Source organism: Oryza glaberrima, chromosome 1, assembly GCF_000147395.1.
Source record: "Oryza glaberrima chromosome 1, OglaRS2, whole genome shotgun sequence".
NCBI lineage: Eukaryota > Viridiplantae > Streptophyta > Magnoliopsida > Poales > Poaceae > Oryza > Oryza glaberrima.
This window is the reverse complement of record NC_068326.1, coordinates 19,244,947-19,261,428: the sequence shown is the minus strand read 5'-3', so window position 1 is coordinate 19,261,428 and position 16,482 is coordinate 19,244,947. Positions and strand designations below refer to the sequence as shown.

General features: G+C 43.1%; 1 protein-coding gene across 1 annotated transcript; it reads right to left on the bottom strand.

The window, feature by feature from the left end:
- Positions 1-11,165: 11,165 nt before the first annotated feature.
- LOC127760373 (vacuolar-processing enzyme-like) lies at positions 11,166-15,732 on the bottom strand. Its single transcript, XM_052284619.1, has 9 exons — positions 15,383-15,732; positions 14,417-14,581; positions 13,844-14,000; positions 13,649-13,734; positions 13,355-13,554; positions 12,483-12,531; positions 12,192-12,404; positions 11,878-12,084; positions 11,166-11,676 (listed from the first exon to the last, which is right to left on the bottom strand). The coding sequence occupies exons 1-9, from the start codon at positions 15,620-15,622 to the stop codon at positions 11,494-11,496; spliced, it is 1,500 nt and encodes a 499-aa protein (XP_052140579.1). The 5' UTR covers positions 15,623-15,732; the 3' UTR covers positions 11,166-11,493.
- Between the last annotated feature and the right edge of the window lie 750 nt (positions 15,733-16,482).

Here is a 16,482-nt window from a genome sequence, read left to right as displayed (position 1 = left end):
TTATGAAGGAAGGCGTTTAGGACAATGTTTTAAGTCAAAACCTTGGGAATACAAATCATTAATAACTCTCAAGTTGTTGAGTTTGAAAATATAAAAATTATAGGAAAAATTTGAACCATGCCACACAAATTTTGCAAAATTTGTGATATGCCACCCTGACCCACCTGTCATTGACTCATATGGGTCCTACATGTCATTGAGATACGGGTGGCATATCTCAAATATTACAAAATTAGGGTGGCATGGTCCAACAAACCCAAAATTATATGTATAGATCTGTCTTGAAAAATACTTTCATAAAAGTATACATATATCACTTTTCAATAAATATTTTTATAGAAATAAGAAGTCAAAGTTGTGTTTTGGAGACCATGTCGCTGTCCCAAACGACTTCCTTTACGAGTATGGAGAGAGTACTTCAGCAACTTTATAACAGATTATACGTTATCTATTACTATGAATCTAAATAAAGCACTAGATTACTACTATATTTTAAATAGATAAAGTATTTTTTTTTCTGCAGATGGTGAAGACGTGTCATTCAATGGTTAGCACTTCCAGCGCCAAAGAATTCCGATACAAAACAGTGAAGTAATCAAAGATGTATAAAAAAAGATAGCGAGGGACGACCTGATGCCGTTTGGAACCGGAAATTTTGTTTGGAGTGTACTGGTTTCTTCCTGTAAACGTCTTTTTCTCTTAGTTGTCAATTTTGTCTCTCTCTAATACGATCGAAAGCTACAAAGAATTTGACAGGATTAACTTCCAGTAGGTCCATCGTTAGTTGAGAAATAGACACATGCTCTGTTCATTTTCTTACCTGACAACCCTATACGATCTTCTTACCAAAAACTTATTTTTGACACTTGGTATCCAGTTGCTTTGTGATTGTCACATCACGTGATGCAACATAGCTTAAGATTACGAGAAGCAGCTGGTGAGAATCTGGAGAAGCTAGAAAACCCAGTTTCTGATTTCTATTTCATTTCCTGGATTTTATAACTACAATTTCTCAGAATCTAAGTGGAAATATGAACTGTTTGGTGAAGCTTCTGGCAGCTGGAGAAATATGAACTGTTTGTGGAAAGCTTCTAGCAGCTGAAGATTTTATGAGAAGCTGCAGTTGCTAGAAACTCCCCCAAACAGACCCTACACCATTTCATTTGTGTTGGAATCGTGTACTATGATGTTTAAGGCTTATTTCCCCGAAATCATATGAACTCAGGGAAGTATTGTTTTGAATTTAGAAGGATTTTTTTTCCCAAAGTTGGTTGTTTGGAACACTGGATTGGAGGTTGCCTAATTCCATAGGACTGCATTCCTGTACCTCAACACAATAATTAGGCACATGAGCTCAAAAGTCATTTTATTTTTTCCCTTTTAAGAAGTCCAACGCAATTCCTCACTTTGTTCCCCTTTGTTTTGGATGCACAGATGAGCTATTCCCTCATTTGTCGTAAGTATATTTTTAGAATTGTTAAATTATGTTTTTAATAAAAATCTTTCTATACATTGGTTTCTTAAAAATCCTCAAATTAATTTATTGTTCAAGTTTATATTATTCAATATTTGATTAATAATTTGCTAATATCGTGTTTTCGATGGCACCGATCGGCTCAGCCAAAGATCTTCCGAATTCGCGTGTTATTTTTCTGTGAGCTATTCTAAGTTCAAACATAGTATCGCCTATCAAATTCAGGTGTTTGCAATTCATGCAGGATTTAGTACTACGGAACATTTTAATCTTATGTTCCTTTTATTCATGTATTATCAAAATCTTTTGTTCCAAATTAAAGGAGCCCTAAACTGGAAAATGATGTCGCGCCACACGCTTGCACTCACTGTTTCACCAGGTTCAAAAAATAGGATGGATTGTATCGTTGCTTTTATTCCCCCTTGAAAGTAGTCCTGCCGAGTTTCTCCTCGCGGAGTCCCATAGATTAGGAAAAAGACGAAGAAAGCAAACCAAGAAAAGTGAAATGAAACAGAAAGCAGGAGCCTTAGGGCAGGAGCAGTGCAAGACACGTATAGCGTGCCTCTTGCCTATTTATACGATGAAATTGGTCCGAAAGCCACGCACCCCACAGTGCACGTGACCCACAATACTCTACCAAGCCAGAACTCCTAGCCTCCTAGCCGAACGAAAACAGAGTTAAATTTCTTCATCTACCCCTTCGTGCTTATCCTGTACACACAAAAAAAACCGTCACTTCTCCTTCCCATTCCCGCGCCGCTTCCCCCCTCCCCCCCCAAAAAATAATAATAATAATAAATCCGCCGCTTCTCCTCGCCATCCCCGCGCCCCTTCTCCCCAAATCCGCCGCTTCTCCTCCCAAATCCGCCGCTTCTCCTCCCTATCCCCACGCCGCTTCTCCTCCGTCAAGCCGCTTCTCCCCCTAAAGCCGCCGCACCGCTTCTTCCCCAATCCGTGCCACTTCTCCTCGTCCATCCACCGCACCGCTTCTCCCCCAATCCATGCTGGCGCATCAATAAGGGAGAGCGCCTCACACACGGAGCCGGACAGGAGCGACGATTCGAGCATGGGAGCGAGGATGCGAACGCAAGAATGACCAAATCTAGACGCGGGAGGCAAGAACAAGAATTGGTGGGGGTGGGAGGTCGATTTTGCGAATTCACTTTTCGTGGTGGTGCGAGGGAGCGGTGAATCAAAGCAACGACCTGCACAGCGCAAGTACGGAGGGGGTTGTCTCCCAGATAGGGGGCGAGCGGCTAAGCAGAGACGTGAGACTCGTCGACACGTAAGCACGAGTCCGACGTGGCAGGAGAAGGTAACTCGTCACGTACATATAGGCACGAGTCCGACGTGGCAGGAGAAGGTAACTCATCACGTACGACGAAGGTTTGGGATTGGAGTACCGTGTGTTTGCTTCCTCTCCTTTCTTGCTCTGTCCGTTTCCACTTCAAATCTCAGTATCCATAGAATGCACTCCTTGGAGCACAAGGGCAACGTTGTTTTCTTTTCAACGATGCAAGGCGACATTGTTTTCTAGTAGTACTAGATCAAAGGGGAACATTGTTACTGTGCGAGAGATGGAAAGAGGAGACAGGGGGGCAATGGGGCATGCAGATGCAGGCAGGTCCGGCCCAGTCAAACTCAACCAGTCCGTCCAAACTACCGGTCAGTCGGTCCAAAAGAGAAGAAAATCCATGGCACCTCATGAGCAACAATCATATCAATTGAGTATCATTGTTCTTTGTTAAATCGCTAGTAGTTTTTGTTTCTTGTTTACTCTTACTACTCCATTTTATTTTTATTTTTTATATTACTCCCTCCATTCAAAAAAAAAAAAAAGAGATCACTCCTCTTACATTTAGGAACGTATCATGCGCCAATATTGTGAAAGCAGAGCCCATATTTTAAAGGCAGGGCTTGTAGTGAAGCAACAGAAGTCAGCAAATTCTCTACCCAAAACATTAATGGATTCCATCCATTCTGCAGCACAAGGTCTAATGTCTAAATCATCAATTGGAGTTTCGACTTTGCCTTCAGAATTTTTGCACTAATCAAATCCCTGATCAAATCGATGTGCCGGCATTATATATCTAGCTTTTCATTGGTCAGCATCACACAACAGAACACCAGATGTTCTATTTGAACAAGCAGAAATGGAAGCGATAAACTAAACTACTAGTGTTAAATTATTAACCTAAAAACAGAACTAAAATCTCCTAATCCCCCACGCAACACGCATGTTCCAGGGGCATCACTGTCCAAATCTAACAATAATCCTGAAAGATTTGCAGTGGCAAATAAAGAATTGCCCCCCAAACAACATTCCACAGAAAAGAAGACGCGCACTATCTTCCAGAACGCACTTGCCGATAAAATAAATAAGCACAAAGCTAAAAAAACAGCCTAGATCTGACGATTCGCTCATCACAAATGGCGGCTTCCCCTGCTGCATCTGGGGCTTTTAACTATTTGCCATTCTTACGTATGTTGCTTAACGATTTGCCACTAGACCCACATGTCAGACACTTGAGGGCCCAAATGTCATTGACAGGATGTGGCAAATCGTTAATTGCCATGTCACAAGAGTGGCAAATAGTTAAATTTCCCGCTGCATCTCGACGATGAGTATCTCGTCTCACTCAGAGCGCATCAGTGAATTTCAGAAATCGCAACACAGATTCGTACGGAGTACTTAATAAAACGAAAAAAAAAGACAAAAACTAATTGCAGAAAAGATAGAACTGAGAATGAAATGGAAGCAGTAATAATATACTACTAGTAATCAGTAGCGGAAGAAGAACACTCAGATGAGAGTATCTACAAGCACACACCCACACAAAATGAACACAGATCAAGCACTAGCTAGTACTAGTAGCGGCAGATCTGGGGCAAAATGGGACACGAATAATAATAATAATAATAATAACCAACAAATTTCGCTAGCTAGCGATGGCAGTAATAATAACAATAATAATAATGGTGATAAATAGAAAAATAGTAGATCTAGGCGAAGGCGGCGGCGGTACTAGCCGGATCTCCCATCGACGGGACGGGGCTCAGTGGCGGACGGCGGCGAAGAGGAAGGCGGCGGCGGAGGCGACGAGCGCCGCGGCGAGGGGCGTCGCGGCCGCGCCGGCGGCGGAGGTGGGGCTGGGCGCCGGCGCGTCGGCCGCGGAGACGGCGGAGATGGCGGCGACCGCCAGGACGGCGAGGATGGCGAGGGCCTTGGATCCGGCGGCGGCCATCGCTTCGATTCGGTGGCTGGTCGTCGGCGGCGGCGGCGGAGAGAAGGTTCTAGAAGGCGGAGGAATAATGGAGAGAGAGAGAGAGAGAGAGAGGATGTTTTGCTTGTGCTCGTGTGGAGGTGGGGAAAGGCGTCGGGTGCGAGGGTATTTATAGCGCCGGGGACGCGGGTTCGCTGGTGCCAGCTGGCTTCGCCGCTGCCACGCTTTGGGTTGTTTTTTTTCGTTGCAAAACTTAAATTTTCAGGGTTGTTGTTTTCGTTTTCGTATTTATTTAGAGCGATTTTTTAAAAATATAATGGAATAGTTCAGCTTTTGCTCAATGAGCTACAGCTCATTATTTAAAAAATAAATCGTCCAAAAGCTTTGTCACAATAGTGAGTTCACAAACACACTTTGAAATAACATTAACCATTTGTATTTTGTATGTGAGGGCGATATGGGCAGTGATTTGTATTTTGGTACGCGTGAATTATGATATTTCTGTTTATGGTAGTTTTTAAAACGCGATCGCCAGTAATTCAATTTTGTGAGAGATCGTATCACGCGCATTAACGCTGTTGCCTAAAGATCGCAACAGCACGCAATGCCGTATATATGCTGCTGAGCAATACTAGTAAGTCGATCGGTGCAATCCGCGCAGTTGCACGCGTACACCACACACGACGCGCGCACTCATCACGCATGGGCATATGACAAAGAGTATCCCTATATGTACAACCCAATTATACAACACATGTATGCGTGTAAAGTTTAGATCCAAGGAGTAAAGTTTTGGCGTGTCACATCGGATATTTTATAGGGTGTTGCATGGGGTGTTTGAGTACTAATAAAAAAACTAATTATAGAATTCATCAGTAAACAGTGAGACAAATTTATTAAGCCTGTTTGCTATAGCATCACATTGTCAAATCATGGAGCAATTAGGCTTAAAAGATTCGCCTCGCAAATTAGTCGCAATATTTTTTGGGAGGGAAATTAGTCGCAATATGTGCAATTAATTATTTTTTAGCCTATATTTAATACTCCATGCAAGTGTTCAAACATTCGACGTGACAATGTGTAAAATTGTTGTGTGGCAACTAAACAGGGCCTTAACCATAAATCAATAAAAAAGAACATATTCATATGCACTATAGTCGGTTATAACCGTTGATCAAAAGAAACATGTTCATATCCGCTATAATCCTTTATAACACTGATCAAGTTCAGTCGTACATTAGTTTGTTTAGGAAATCGAGCCGAAGCTGAGGAACGAAGCGCCGCCGAAAAAGAAAGAGGTGTCCCGTGTCCATGTGAACGCCGCAAGCGAGCAGCAAAACAGAAAAAAAACGGTCCCAGCCAAGTGCGGCGTGCCCGGTGGCTCGGCGTCCCCGTACAACGCGCGAGGTTGGCGTGGCGTTGTGTTGCGTTGCTTCGCTGCGAAGGTTGGCATGCTGCATGTGCCTGGGCACCGCGGCGACCGAGCCGGGGACACACGTACGACGAGCAATATGACCCCAGGACGGCCAGGAGGGCAGGGCGGCCAAGGAAAAGCGCGAAGAAATGCCTCTGGCCTCTGCTTTTACCGCGAGTGGGGGCTGATGGGCGTCGCTGCAGCGTGTTTGATTGCTGGTGCTGTTCCGACTCGAAGAGCACACAATTTCTTTTCTTTAAAAAAAGAAAAAAGGGCCAGTAAAATGGGAGTAATATAATATGTGTATTTTAAATTGAACTTATGATTGATTATTCCGAATTTCCGATCAGTTATCTGGCATAACCGTCTCCGGCTATCAGTCTGAAATTTCAAATTTTGGGTTTGAGTTTATCCTTCTTATAAAACACGGAATGTGGCCCAATCAACGAGACACGCTTGTTAACTACAGATTAATGTGTATACGTGCACATGTTCTAAAAAAATATTATCTCTATCCCAAAATATAACAAATCACATAGAATTAAACATATTTTAATATTATGAATTTCCACAAACGTCGTATTAGGGTAGAGTCATAGTTAGCATGCTGGTGATTACAGTCAAATCGGTATTCAGAAACAACAGAGTGGCGACCGCATGCTTTCTTCCATCGATTTCCACTCATTTTTTTGCCCCTCCAAAAAAGTCACGCATGAGCATGAGTCGGCCCTAATCAACAGACCCACCCCGTCCTACCAGATTTGTGAACAAGCAGCAGCCACCATCGCCCATGATTTTGTAAAGACAGACGCCTCCTTTCACCTACCAACTCGCACGCAACGATTCTTTTTCTCCTCTTCTCTCGTGACCTCGTCTTTTTCGTATATCTATATTTATCAGCTAAAATTTAAAATTTTAACATTAAATTAGGAGCTGATTTTAAGGCTTTTTCATTAAAATTTATTTTCCAGCTAATTCTTTTAAATTGTTTGAGAACATGTATATAAAAGTTTTATTCACAAATTAATTTTCGTTTACAAATATCTCATTTGGCTTATTTCATCGATAAGCTAAACGATCGGGTGTGTTCATAAGTTTGGGGTTGGGAACCCATCTCTCCGCACGGAAAACGGAGCGGTCCATTAGCATGTGATTAATTAAGTATTAGCTAATTTTTTTTTAAAAATGGATTAATTTGATTTTTTAAGCAACTTTCGTATAGAAACTTTTTATAAAAAAACACACTGTTTAGCAGTTTGAAAACGTACGCGCGGAAAACGAGGGAGAGGGGTTGGGAAAAAGGAGTTGCAAACACAGCCTCAGTTCTCATGCGATTATTTTGCTCATTCCGTGCACAGATGGCGCGCTGCCGCTGGAGGAAGAATATGTGCGATGCGATGGAAAAAAAAAAGAGAGAGAAGAGAACAAAAGGCAGAAGCGCGCGTGTATGGTCGATCGGTTCAACAGCAGCATGAGAACATCGAATCGTTCGCCGAAGCGAGCTGAAGCTGAGCACATGCTGCCCCCCCCCCCCCCCCCCCCCCCTGACGACGTGTGGCTCATTCGCAAGCCACACAATTATACAACACAACACAATAAAGTCACACGCATGACTACACAAAAACATCTCTTAAGCTCTTTGAATTTGCCGAGAGGAAAGCGACGTCTAGTGTGGTACTGCATTCGCGATCGCGATTTCTATGGACTGTTGCTGTCTACCTGTCTGCCATTGAACACAGAGAAGGGGAGAGAGAGAAAAGGTGTAGGATGGTGACATTTACCTAGCCACTTAAACCCCTCCCTAATTTAACCCCCCCCTTTTTTTTTTGCAGATGTGTAATACTAATAGGTGTACCATGAACCTTAATTTGGTCAGGCAATTATATATGAAAATTTTCATGTGGTACTAGTAGTACAGTAGCAAATGGTTGGTGACAAATTGATGATACGGTCGAGCAAAAACCATACCCAAGTACAATTGAACAGCTGTGCAACATTCCAACATGGAGCTTGTTGTTACTTGTTAGGTTAGTAATCTTGGAAGGTAGGGGATTCCTCTCAAGATGGAACAAGAGTTTGAGCTCATCTTCACTAACCCATAACAGGCTATGGTCTGATATGCAGATATGCAGAGCCATAGTACATGATACTACATGCAGAGGGGGGTTAGTTGCACCTTTCATGTCACAATAGCTGTCAAACCTAATCCAGCCACACAAACTCACCCCCCATGGTCCTCACCTAATAATCATCATATGTGCAAGTCAAGTCTAATAATTTGTTAATTACTTGTGCCAATAATACACTCTCTCAAAACTTTTGCATGCCTAGCTCTGCAGCGATAGACGTTTCGGTTTCTTGGAACACATGATTTTTGAGATTTTCTCCTTGTGTTTCAAGCCTAATTTGCGTGGGCCTTCTGGGTCTATTCTACCACCACATATATGATCCTTCCGTTTCAAGGTTTGATTGCTTTTCATTTCGTTGAAGAGGATGTGTGAATGCATCCCCAACGTATCAGTCTCATGCTAAATAAGAAGACTCTTCCTCGGTCAGGTTCGCGTAGCAATTGTTTTTTATCAGACGGATGTAATTGTAACCTATCAAAATGGCGTTGAATTTGATCCGATTTCTATCAAACATCACTATAGTTTTGTATTTCCTACTTCCTAGGTATGCATACTGACAATACACATTGTCACATGTTATGAAATGAAGTAGTATTATTTAGTGGAGGCAATTTGAGCCTGTATTATTTAGTGAAGGCAAATTGGCTGTGGATTTTCTTTTGATACTTAGTCGCCGTCAGGAGAGAGAGAGACTGTCACGTACGTTACGTCGTCGTTTGGTATGGACTTACATGTCACTGAAATATTTACTAATATATCTACGCAATGATAAGTCTCATTGCGGCTTTCCAGCCGAAAATTAAAACTAAACTATCGCAGACCTTTCAGACTATACGTGTTTGTCAGACTGTCACATTATCATTATGCTTTGGATGATTAAGCTTATAATGTAAATAATAATCAGATGTAACCGCAAAGACAAAGAAGCTTCTGCAAGATCTTTTCGGATGCAACATGATGGCCTTGATGGGCTCAACAAAATATAGACAAAATTGTCCAGGAAACTATTCTAATCCCTCGAGGGGATGTTCTCTCGTTTACTCAAAAACCATCTAAATGGTTATGAAAAATTCTGAAAAAATTTGACAACATTCATACAACACATATATACAACTCCACAAAATCTTAAGTCCAAACTCAACTCACATGTCGAGATATAAAAAAGACAAATTCAGCGTATGAATAGTAGCGTACTGTTTATATCTAAATTTGTCTTTTTTGTTTCTCGATGTGTAGATCGAATTTGAACATGAATTTTGGTGGACTAGTAGGTATCATTATACTCTACATTGTCAATTTTTTTCAAAATTTTTCACAACTATTTGCATCGAATTTAGAAGAAAAAGGTATACGAGAGGATATCCCCTCGAGGGATTAGAATCCACACTCAAATTGTCCTTCAACTACTCTACTCTACTGGCACCAGTAGCTACCTTAGAAAATCTTGTGCTTAGTAGTCAGTGCTCTGTATAGATTACAAGAGTCTAAAATTCACAAAACATTCTGTGGATGTCTCTGTTGTTTGTTGGGATCCCACAATGCATATATCATCTTCTTTGAAAATGCAATTTTTTATATATACAGATGGGTCCTTTTTTAAAAAAATGTATATCTGGATGGAGCCAGCCGCTTTGCTGTCTGAATTGCAATATCGCATTGCATGTGCTCTCCAAAGTCCAAAGATTAAAGAAGCATTACTGTGGCCGACATACACTTTGATTGTACTGGTATGGTACTGTCTTTGCTTTGCCCTGCCAAAGGAAACAAAGCAAAGAAATGGGTAAACAAAACCTGATTCTCTGTTTGATTGGCAGACACTGCTGTATATAATGGCATGGTTGTTGGTACTCGTAAGGTGCTAACCAAGACCTAATTTCAGTTGAATTAATGCATTTGTACAAGCTTACATTAATCTGACAGTGGCAGCTGTGTTTCTTGTCTTTTTTTTTCATGCTCTGAAGAAACAGGGCAAACATTTTGGTTTGTTCAACAATTCTGTTCTGCAGTGTGGCAATGGCAACTTCTCTCGTTATATTGCCCTGTTTTTTCAGAAGCAGAGTTATAAGGAACCAGGAGACGTTTCTCCAGGCGCCATACTATGCTATTAAATACTGAAATGTTTTCCTAGAAGAAACATCTAAACAGTCACACCCACTATTCAGATCTATGGAAGTTATTGAGGAACAATTTTTGCTGGTTCATTTTCTAACAGTGGAGCCTCTCCTTTGGAACAAAAGAAAAGTGAAAGAAATTATGAGGTTTTGTATTCCTATGGGAAAATTTCTATTAGAGCCATTTGGAGTAAAGGATCGATCTCTACAAAATTCTTTGAAATTTCTATAGCATGGGCTAATCTGTGGGCATTTCAGAGGAAAATAAGCATTAGGTGGCTTTAAGTTCTCATAGCATTGTTTTGAAACTTTCCTATGCTTTTGATTCATGCAGGAATTCAATGGGTATGACATTATATTACTACTACCTGTTCTTTTATCTGTTCTTGTATTCTTAAACCTGCGGTCTGAAGGCCCCCTGAGCGTTCTACACATGTAACACATCACAGGTTTCAGTTCTAGTTTTTGGGGTGCTCCTGGACCTGGAGTCCTAGGAGGAAGGCATGGGGCCCAGTACAGTTTGGGAAGAAATGGGAGTCAGCTGCAACTGAAAATAAAAGTACTATAATTGTTCGCTGAAAAATTCCATTTTGCTAGCATCTAATGTTGTTTACACATTACTCCACTTTACAACGAGAAAGGCCCAAAAGAAAAAAAAAAGCAGTTACATCAAAAGAACGCGACAAATTGATATGTGCAATTTCTGATTATTGGAATCTCGCGGTTTACGTCCAACAGATCACTAGCTTCACTGAATATCTGAACTCTGAACATGAACAGGGTATAAACCGGAAGATGATAGAACCTCACGCATCATGTGAAAATAGCAGCAATGCATTTATCATATTATATATGTAGCTACAAACTACATATAGCAAGCTATAAGTATGTACAGCAATGATGGCAGGTAATATTGCCATATCACTTTTCCTGCTATGGTATGTACACCAGAGAACGAGAACAATTTAGATGATTTGGGATGGTGGAGAATCTGAAATAATGCACAGTTCTTCAGACTTCACCTACGGTTCAAGCACTACTGCGCCCAATCGATCATCAAACTACAGGGGCAAGAGAAAGAAGATAACTTGGGTATATTGCAGGAGCTGAGAATATTTGCTAAGTTTTCTTCACCTATGATTTAAGCACTAAAACCCCTATGGGTGGAACTCCAGGGGTTGGAGGGAATGCTGGTGCAAGCCTGCGCAGCAACCTTTGCCATCGCTTCAGCAGAGATGCCAGCATTGCAGATGTTTGCAAAGGAACGCGTATGCTTCATTCCATACTGCGCTAGCGAGCCGCATTGTGCTTCGAAAGCGCGTACCTGAAGAAAATGCAGACCCATATTAGGTGTGCTGGTACAAAATAGATTATCACATACTAACTGCTGAAAATGTGAGATAGCACCTATATATTCACTAGTTAAGAGCAGAAATAGGTATGAAACTGAAGCAACTGTCTAGAGCATCCAAAACGTGAAACTGAACAGTTTATTTGACAAGCCGAAAGTCAAATAAAGGCTTACCATAGACTTGAGACAGCTCCAGTCATCAACAAGAGGTTCGCCAGTTGCACGAACAGCCTTTAGAACCCTTGGGCCTTCCTCAGAGCCAAAGAGAAGGTTTCCGATCAGCTCAACACTGTTGTCAACATGAGATCTGTGTGCCATCATTTCAAGCAATTGCTTCCGAGCTTCGTTTTTCTCAGGAGAACTCTCAGCCAATTTGCGGTACTGCACACAGTATAAAAGGAAATCAATCAGTTGGTTTATTCATGGAAATGACAAAACACATACTGCAACAACAATCAAGGTCAGTAGATTCCTCATGTTATACAGACCTTCTGCCAGAAGTAAACCAGGTCAGCATCCCGCTGATTAACAGCCCTTGAGAACGATGGCAATGAGTTATCTTCCACAAATGTAGCATTGTCGTTAGCCGGATTGGAACCCATGTACATGAACACATGATGGGCATTCAGCTCTAAAGAACCGTATTCCATCACATGTGACCCAGAGTAATATGTGTGCTGCACAGATGTCCTTTCCTTGACCTGCTCAGCCATTGAGCTACATTAGGCACATGGTAACACTACTGCGAGTTCAAAGGAATTAAGGTCTGAAATACTTACGAGATTGTACTGCTGCTTGAGTGATTCAGTTCTCAGGTTGTGGACATCGCTGTCAATGTTCAAAGTAACAAAATATTAGCATAGAAAGAAGCGGCTAAAGGTTCAAACAAGAAGTTGTTTGGATAGAACTTCAAACATTAATGTAAAACATATGGTCTTCATGGCTGGATCCATCTCAAATGTATGCACAGCTGGTGGCATATTGGACAGTGGAGCAGAACAAACAAATTAAGCCTCAAATTTCCAAGGCTATCAGATTCATGGTAAACAGGTGAAATCCTTGTATTTTGGCTACAGCCTACATGACAACAGTTTCAAATAGGCCTAAGTAGGAGCATTGCTTCCATTCTACTAAAAAAAACCTCAGCCAATCTTCAGCAGTAGCACGTGTGGACAGTTTTAAGGTGCGCCACACCTGATATTAACATCAAGCTGACAAGCTCACAGAGTGGCCTGTAGATTCTAATATTTGCTCCATGTTATTTCTATTAGCTTTTCATAAGTCAGATAGGGATTCAGCAACAGTCACATGCTTTGCCTATTCTTTAAAAAGAAGCTCACAACATACCCCACTACATGTTATGCAACATCATAAGCAAATCAGCATATTGTGCCCAGCATGTGCACACAGGAGTAAACAAACACATGCATATCGTTAGTGTCTTAAATTAACACAACAGGTAGCCAAGTAGTGTCATACTAATTAGAAAATCATTTCAAAAGAAACGCATCCGTACAGAATCTGAAAGTACTAGGTGATGTGGGTGCAGCCAAAACTGGTTCCACATGAGTGAAAACTGGCAGGATAAGGATAGGATTGTATCATACCATAATGGTAGGAAAGACAAATAGAGATAACAGAAATAAAGTACCTGTCTTCCATCCAAGCAACGCTGTACAAGTCCCCCAGGCATGTGTCGTACTCCGGAGGTGGGCTCGGGTACTCCCCGGGGCAGTATGTTCCCCAGCTGCTCTCATCAGCATTTGATGCAGTGGTGGCATAAACATTGATGTCATTTGGCAATAGACCCTCAAAGATGCTTCCAGATTCACAGGCTTCAAGGTAAAAGACCTGCAAAGGAGATAACAGATTCATCAAACCAATTCTACAACTACAAGCAGCGGCAATTATATAATGCAGAATAGCCAAAGAACTAATCTGATACCAGGCTTTTGTACGTCCCAGCAGCATGCTTCTTCTTCAGAACATCTACAAGATCATCACCGTAGAGGTATGGATAGGTTGGCATCCCTGAAATTTTGGAAAAAGTCAAAACAATAAGATCATTTCTTATTTCACAAGCATGACTATAGCGATATCTGATCCTATTGGTTTCATATAATTGCAGGCAAGTACTCACCAAGGACACCAGGACCCCCATGGTCACTGTAAAAAATGAAAATATGATCGTTGGGGCCACTGTCCAGGACTTTGCCACTCCCACCTTTGACAGCAGTTTTGTTACCGAGCAGAACAGCAAACAAGTTCTTGACATTAACCTCCTTCCCAGTGTAATCCTACAGTGAAAAATAGATGATAATAAAGTTAAACGGAAGGAAAACCATGGAAAGGGTTACTTGTCCATTAGTCTTTCCTAAGAGGGAGTTGGTTCAGCTGAGAGATGTTGACATTAGTTACAGTTGAGCCTATGTTAATTAAGTATATTCTTTCCTTGTTGCCTCCAAATTGTGGTGGACCAATCCTACCTTTTCTTATTCACAAGTTGCCAAAAGACATCAAGATGGACGGAAATTTGGGCATTCTGTCATTTTCAATGATGTACTAGCTGCTAGTGAAATCTTTGGTGCCAAAATCTTATCGTCACACTGTAACATTTCTTTCTGCAACTGTTGTGTAGAAAACTAGAAAGACAACTTTTAGAAATTATAGCTAGCATCAATAATTCCCCTGAAGAATGAACATGCACGGTTACCTTCGGGACCCCAGCATAGACATCGCCACCCTGGGGATGGTTGATGATGACACCAGGCCTCGGATTCTCCGGGTTGTGCGCGATGTCATCGTACATGAAGACGATGATGTTCTCGTCCTTGAGCCCGCCCCTCTTCATGATCTGGTAGGCATGGCAGACATCCGCCTGCAAGTTTCAAAACCCCAAGAAACACAGGACATATGTTACTCAAGTATCAACCATGCCCAATTCCTAGAACCATCATGCTATTGCCAGCAGTAAATTACCAGTAATTACAGCAATAGTAAACTCAAATCATGCAGAAACAAGATTGGCCATGAACCTCAAATAGTGCAATAAATGAGAAATTATCGTCTTCGTACTGATCTAGCGAGGTTATCACTAGTGACAAAGAACCGTACATATCAGATGTCGCAGGGGCTATACGTTAGTGGTCACGAACGCGTGCAGCGGACGCAACAGTCATGGCCCCCAGAAGTCAGCTGGAGTAAATATCAAACCCCACCCGCCGCACCATTAATTTTTTTTCCCATTTTGACAAAAAAAAATAACATGGTAAAGTAGGGAGGAACACGAACGGCGTCCAGGTCCTCCAAATGTCCAAAATCCATCCGCCGGATGAGCCGCGCACGTTGCATTTCCTCGACGAATTCTCTCTTCGCCGCAGTAATCTCAACTTAATTGTGGATTACACTCGTCATAAATCAGATTAGCGAGAGATTTATAACAGATGTTTGGAATTTGCGGCAACACGAAACGGCGCAGGATTTCTACTTCAGCGGCGATTGGGGCGCATCGGAGGAGATGGAACTAATCCCCGCGAAACCAACCAACCAATCAAACCAAACCAACGAAAAGCGCACGCACGCGAAGGATCAAACCAAACCAAACCAAACCAAACCATACGTGCCGCCGCGCGCGGCGAGGAGCGTGGTTTTCAAGGGGTTGCGGGCGAGCAAAAGTCACCTGGTGGCGGTAGTTGTAGTAGCCGTTGGAGCCGGCGATGAGGACGGCCCACCTGGTGCCCTCGGCGGCCTCGGCGGCGTCGTCCGCCATGGCCGCCGCCACGCCGCGCTCCGACGGCAGGCGGAGGTTGCTGCCCTCCTCCTCCCACCGCGGCCGCGCCACCGCGACGGCGAGGTGCGCGAAGAGGAGCAGCGCCGCGAGCGGGGGCAGGACGAGGCGGAGGCGAGCGCGCGCCGCCATGGCTTCGCGGCGAGTCGCGGCGCGGCGCTGTTCCGTGCGGAGGAAGAGAGGAGAATTGGTTCGTTCGCTTCGCTCGGGGGGTTTACTGGGAATTTGGGAAATTTGGTTCGTTCGCCTTCTCTCCAACGTCTCCTTTTTATTGTTGCCGTTCCGGCGCTGGAGGCCCTGGGGGTGGTGGGCCCCACCAGCTGTAAATGATTGTTCTTGTTAGTGAAATAAAATATAAGAGATTTTCGCTCTATTTTTTTCACGGGAAATGTATTTTTTTTCTCCCTGGAAAATTGCACCGTAGTAGTTTTTTTTTTGGGGCAATTGCTTATTTGTCCCCGTTTTGAACCCTAACTACCAATTTGACCCTATTTTTTTAAGTTTGCTTATATGACCCTCCTTTTCCAAAATGAAGCTTCCGTCTTACCCTACTTCCACTAATCCATTAAGTTTTGATTTAAAATAAAAAAAGAAATATAACTAATATTCATAATACCCAGAATACCTCTTAGGAAACCTATCCATCCACTAAACCCTATCCACACATCTCTCTCTCGTTCTTGCGCCAGTTGCGGCGGCGACGTGTGGTGGTGAGGCGGCGGCGCTAAGGGGGCGGCGGCGGTGGGACGGGGGGATCCGCGCCGGCGCCCGGTCGTCACGGCGGATCCCCAGCTGGTGCGGCGGCGAATCCCCAGCTCCTGCGCGCGCCGTCGGGGGTGGCGGCGGCTGCTGCGTGCGGCGGCGGCCTGACCCTCTCTCATTCACATCTCGGCGGCGGTGGCACGGGGAAGGAGGAGGTGGCGGCGGCACCGACGCCGACGCGGGGAGCAAGCAGAAGGAGGTAGCGGCACGGGGAGGAGGGCCCAACCCTC